The following is a 6,000-nucleotide window of genomic DNA, read 5'->3' as shown; positions in this document are numbered from 1 at the left end:
CTATCTTCAAAAATAAACCATGGTTGCTCGTTGCAGCTAATTCAACTTCTCAAACATGGCAAGGAGGGCAGCAATTTGATAATTAGAGGCCCTGCAATTAAATGTTAGTTTGATTCACTGCAGCATAGTAAGAGGCCCTCCAACCTGTCTACTCTGTTATTCTGTCCAGTCTCATTGACCCACAGCTGGATCATAGCCCTCCGTTCCGAGCCCATCTTTGAACCTGCATCCAATACTTCGTCCAGCACTTTATTCCACACTTACACCTGTGGAATGTATCTGAGGAAATAAGTTGCCCGTCAGATTCCCCTTAAATGTTTCACCTCTAAATCTAGTCTCACCCAACCTGAGGGGAAAAAGACTGCTTGAATTCAACCAATCTATACCCTTCATAATTTTGTATACCTCTATTCAATCTCCTGTCATTCTCCTAAACTCCAGAGAATAATGTCCCTATTCAACCTTTCCTTATGACTCAGGTCCTCAAGTCCTGGTAAGTTCATTTTAAATTTTCTCTGCACTCTTTCAATCTAATTGATATTTTTCCTGTATGTGGGTGATCAAAACTGCACACAGTACCCCAAATTAGGCCTCACCATCATCCTACGTAACTTCAATATAACATCCGAATTTCAGTAATCATCACTTTGATTTATGAAGGGCAATCCGATATGACGCTCTCTATCTGGGACTCCACTTTCAAGGAATTATGGATCTGTATTTTCAGATCCCGCTGTTCTATTGCCCTCCTCCGTGCCCTACTGCTCACAGTGTAAGTAAAACTACAGATTTTCCTCCTCAAACAACAGGAATTCTGCAGATGCTGGAAATTCAAGCAACATACATCAAAGTTGCTGGTGAACGCAGCAGGCCAAGCAGCATCTATAGGAAGAGGCGCAGTCGACGTTTCAGGCTGAGACCCTTTGTCAGGACAGATTTTCCTCCTATTTGCCACCTGCCATTTTCAGCCCATTTGTCCAGCTGGTCAAGATCTCGCTGCAAACTTTGATAGCCTTCCTTACTGTCCACTACGCCTCTAATCTTGGTGTCATCCACAAATTTGTTTATCCAGTTTACTACATCTTCATTCAAATCATTAATATGGATGACAAACTTGAACAATCTTCATTGGGATCCCACCACCAAGCACATCTCTCCCTCCCCCCCACTTTCTGCTTTCCACAGGGATCACTCTCTATGCGACTCCCTTGTCTATTCATTCCCCACCCCCCACTGATCTACCTCCTGCCACTTATCCTTCCAAGCGGAATAAGTGCTACACTTGCCCCTGCACCTCCTCCCTACTACCATTCAGGGCCCTAAGCAGTCCCTCCAGGTGAGGTGACACTTCACCAATGAGTCTGTTGGGGGCATTTACTATGTTTGGTGCTCCCAGTGTGGCTTTGTGTATTTCGGCGAGACCTTATGTAGATTGGGAGATCGCTTTGCCAAGTACCTATGCTCTGTCTGCCAGAAAAGAGGATCTCCCAGTGGCCGCCCATTTTAATTCCACTTTCCAATCCCATTCCAACATGTACATTCATGACCTCCTCTTCCGTCGCGATGAGGCCACACTCATTTTGGAGAGGCAACAACTTCCGTCAGGGTAGCCTCCAACCTGATGGCATGAACATTAATTTCTCCAACTTCTGGTAATGTCCCCCCTCTCTATTCCCCATCCCCTTTCCCCTCTTCACCTTATCTCCTTGCGTGCCCATCACCTCCCTCTGATGCTCCTCCCCCTTTTCTTTCTTCCATGGCCTACTGTCCTCTCCTGTCAGATTCCTTCTTCTCCAGCCCTGTATCTCTTTCACTAATCAACTTTCCAGCTCTTTACTTCACCCCTCCCCCTCTCGGTTTCTCCTGTCACCTTGCGTTTCTTCCCCCACTCCCTACACCTTCTAACTATGACTCCTCATTCTTTTTCCTCCACTCCTGCTGAAGGGTCTGAGCCCAAAACGTCAGAAGCTTTTTCCGTAGAAGCTGTCTGACCTGCTGAGTTCCCTCAGCATTTTGTGTGTGTTGCTCGGATTTCCAGCATCTGCAGATTTTCCTACGTTTGTGACAAACGTGAACTAATGAGCTAGGAAGGAGACATTTTTTTTCATTTTTCAGAAGGACTACAACAGAACAGATTAATAAATTAACTTAAATCCAATCAAGTCTGCAGATGCTGGAAATCCAAAGCAACAGACACAAAATGCTGGAGGAACTCAGCAGGTCAAGTAGCATCTATGGAAAGGAATAAAACAGTGGATGGGCTTTAGGACTGCCAGAATAAAAAGGTGGAGTGAGGGTGAGAATAGCTAGGAGATGATAGGCGAAGCCAGGTGGGTGGGAAAGGTAAAGGAACTGGACAGGAAGGAATCTGATAGGAGAGGAGAGTGGACCATCGGGCAAGGGAAGGAGGGAACACAGGAGGAGGTGATAGGCGGCGAGAAGAGGTAGGAGACAGTTATAGTCATAGTCGTACTTTATTGATCCCGGGGGAATTGAATTGAATGGGAAATTGGGACAGAATGAAAGAGGTAAGAGGGGAATAGAAGAGAGGAGGGGAGTGGGAGAAATCGATATTCATGTCATCAATTTGGAGGCTACCTGATGCTCGCCAGCCCGACGGCGGTCTCATCTTGGCACAAGAACGGGAATGGGAATTCAAATGTTTGACAACCAGGAGGTTCCACTTTTGGCGGAAGGAGCCTCATGAGGGGCAAGGCGAAGCAGCCCGGTCCTGACGAAGGGTCTCGGCCCGAAACGTCGACTGTACCTCTTCCTAGAGATGCTGCCTGGCCTGCTGCGTTCACCAGCAACTTTGATGTGTGTTGCACGAAGCAGCCCCTCTATTTACGATGGGTCTCATCATGGGCTGCATGGGGAGCACCGGACACAATGGATCACCCCAGCAGGTGAAGCCCTGCCTCAGCAGGAAGGACTGCTCGGGGCCCTGAACGGAGGTGAATGGGCAGGAGCGGCACTTCCTCCGCCCGCAGGGAGAAGTTGGTGCTGAGGATCCCAACTACCGAGTCTCACGCCGGGCAAATGATGAGCGTCGCTCGCAGCCAATCGCTTGCTGCTTCGGGAAAGGAAACCATGACGCTCAGGGAAGACGTCCAATGGTTGTAGAATGAGTGGGCGGGCCGGCGTTGCCGTGGTTAGTGGTGATAGACGCCGCTGAGGACCAATAATATGCAGGAATTCTAGCGCTTAGCAGCCGGCAGCCAATGAGCGGCGGCGAGATGTGGGATCTCCCTCTGTGGCGGCGGCTGCCCCATTGAAGCAACATGGCGCCGTTAGGGGGTTGTGGTGTTCTGCGGATGGCTTTGCTCTGGCTGGCTTTCTGCGCACTGGGCCGGGGTGACTCGGGGACAGAGGAGTACCTGAAGCGAGAGCACAGCCTGTCGAAGCCCTACCAGGGTAAGAGCTCCCTACCAGCACCTCACTGTAAACAATCCAACATAAAGCGTGCCAAATCCCAGTTGCGTGTTGGCGCAGCGCAGGGCTGTGGGACAAATTGGCAAAGACCTGGGCACTTGTAGTCAACAGGTTTGTGTTGTCTGTCGTATGGAAACTTGGTTAGACAGGGTGTACGTGTGTTTCTGATACGCAAAATCACTGAAGAGGCTGTAAAAAGAAGATTTACAATTACACCAGAATCTCCCAGCTTTACACCTGTCATGGGTTATGTGGAAATTTATCTTTAAAATTGTTATTTCTTATCCCAAAAAAAACAGACCACTGCGGAACTGGGAGTTAACAATATAAGGTCTGACAGCAAGAAACCTGCTCACCAAGAAAGTGTGTGGAATTGTTTGTTTTTTTTCCAAATGTAACACCAAGTTACTTTGCAACCAGTGACCCTTTCTGAAGTTGTGTTATTGGGAAGTCCAGTGGTTAATTATCACAAAGTAAATTTGCATATGGCACGCTGGTGACATGGTAGCTTAGTGGTTAGCGTAACATTTACTGTGCTGGCAATTGGGGTTCAACTCCTACGGCCACCTGAAAGAAGTCTGTATGTTCTCTCTGTGACCGCTTGGGTTTTCTCCCAAAGACACACGGGTTAGTGAGTTGTGGGCAGGCAATGTTGGTGCAGGAAGCATGGCGACACTTGCAGGTTGCCCCCAGCACATCCTCGGACTGCATTGGCCATTGATGCAAATGATGCGATTTCACTGTATGTTTCGATGTAAATTGGACTAATATAGCTAATTTTCCTTTAAGTATAACCATAAAACAATCGGCCCTTCTAGTCTGTGCTGAACCCTTACAGTAGGAGGTGGATTCAGCCAGTTGAAGCCTTGAACGTGTGCCACATCGAGGATCAAGCCTGATCTTCCACTATTTTCTTGTAAAATACTCGTATCCCATTATTCCTTTAACATCCAGAAATAGCAAACAGCTTTTAAGTTATTCACTGACTTTCTCCTCTTCCCCCCCCAGAGAATTCCAGAAGGTCACCACTCTGTTTCTCTTCATGTCAGTCCCAAGTGACAATAATAGTATTCTGAGACTGACTCCAGACTCTGAACATCTCAGCTCGAGGAAACCTACCCTGTCAAGCCTTTAATCACTAAGTATTGTCCATTACAGACATCTATAGTTGTTTGTGCATGAAGGAAACAAGAAACCATGCTGACTTGACCTCCCCTCTTACGACAGATCCCATCACTGGAATAAGCCTGGTTTATCACTCTCCCTGCGGCAAATACAGGGGAGGAAACCAAAACTGTATCTCTGTACAGGTCCCACAAGGCCCCAGTGGTTGTCCTGAGACGTCTTCACTCATGTATTGCAATTCTCCTGCATCATTAACAGATGGTGGATAGATAAAGCATAGGCTGACCAGTAACTCACCAACGGCCTGAACGTTTGTGGGTTCTTCAGCCAGTTATAGACCATTCACCCGAGGACACACCTCATCGAGGACCAAGTATGAGGTGAATTCATTTGGGATAGTGAGATGGTCAGAGAGAACACTTTGAAAACCTTCTCAATCACTCCCCCTCCCACTTTCAAATCTCTTACTAACTCTTCCTTCAGTTAGTCCTGACGAAGGGTCTTGGCCTGAAACGTCGACTGTATCTCTTCCTAGAGATGCTGCCTGGCCTGCTGCGTTCACCAGCAACTTTGATGTGTGTTGCTTGAATTTCCAGCATCTGCAGAATTCCTCTTGCAATCACTCTGTACATGATTCTGTACCACAGCAGTCTCTGTAGTTCAGCCTTGTAACCACTCCTGACTGACAAATAATCAGAAAAAACACAAGAAGACTCTGGGAACAAACTATATCCCTGTTGAAGTTTAAAAACAATTACCTCTGAGGAACTTCAGTCACAAATCCACAACCTTATTGTCCATATCTTGAAGAGACGGATATTTTGGAGATGCTGACATTGTAACCAGAAGGGAGGGAAATCCGACTACAGGAACTATGGGGCTTCAATGTTGAATCTACTAAGTGAAAGCCATCACTAGACCTGTCCATAACCATCTCCGTAGCTGGAGGACTGCTCCCTGAATTGCTGTGTGGATTCTGGACAGCTAAAGACACATCTGACTTTATCTTCATTCTGCAACAACTCTGAGAGATGCAAGGAGCAGGCCACCACTACATGTGGCATTTTACAATGTCAACTCAGCTTTGTACTACTTCAACTGGGATGGATGGATGGATGGATGGGTTTGTTCTCCTCAAAGTTCTGATAAGTCTTGGGGTTGAAGCCTGAAGGTCAAAGTCCTGTGATCGTCAAGCCATGGGGTAGTCGGAAGCCTGAGGACTGATGCCCAATTGTGGCTTGACCTGAAGTTGTATATGGGAAAGAGGCTTATTAAGCTGTTGTTGCTATTTATGTTATTTTGCTGAACCTTGAGGGCATGCTGTGTTGGAGCTGGAATGTGTGGTGGCACTTGTGGGCTGCCCCCAGCATATTGTTGGGTGTGTTTGTTCTTAAAGCAAACAATGCATTTCACTCTATGCTTCAATATCGATGTGAGAAGTAA

General features: G+C 47.1%; 1 protein-coding gene across 2 annotated transcripts in view; it reads left to right on the top strand.

The window, feature by feature from the left end:
* Positions 1–3,263: 3,263 nt before the first annotated feature.
* LOC134351108 (VIP36-like protein) overlaps positions 3,264–6,000 on the top strand; it is a 37,553-nt gene continuing 34,816 nt past the window's right edge. For both annotated transcript variants that reach the window (XM_063057195.1, XM_063057196.1), the window contains exon 1: positions 3,264–3,414. In XM_063057195.1, coding sequence (XP_062913265.1) covers positions 3,282–3,414 — 133 coding nt within the window. In that variant the 5' untranslated portion in view covers positions 3,264–3,281. The remainder of the gene's footprint in view (positions 3,415–6,000) is intronic.

Source organism: Mobula hypostoma, chromosome 8 (assembly GCF_963921235.1).
Source record: "Mobula hypostoma chromosome 8, sMobHyp1.1, whole genome shotgun sequence".
NCBI lineage: Eukaryota > Metazoa > Chordata > Chondrichthyes > Myliobatiformes > Myliobatidae > Mobula > Mobula hypostoma.
The sequence above is the reverse complement of the archived record's forward strand: the minus strand, read 5'-3'. Positions and strand labels throughout refer to the sequence as shown.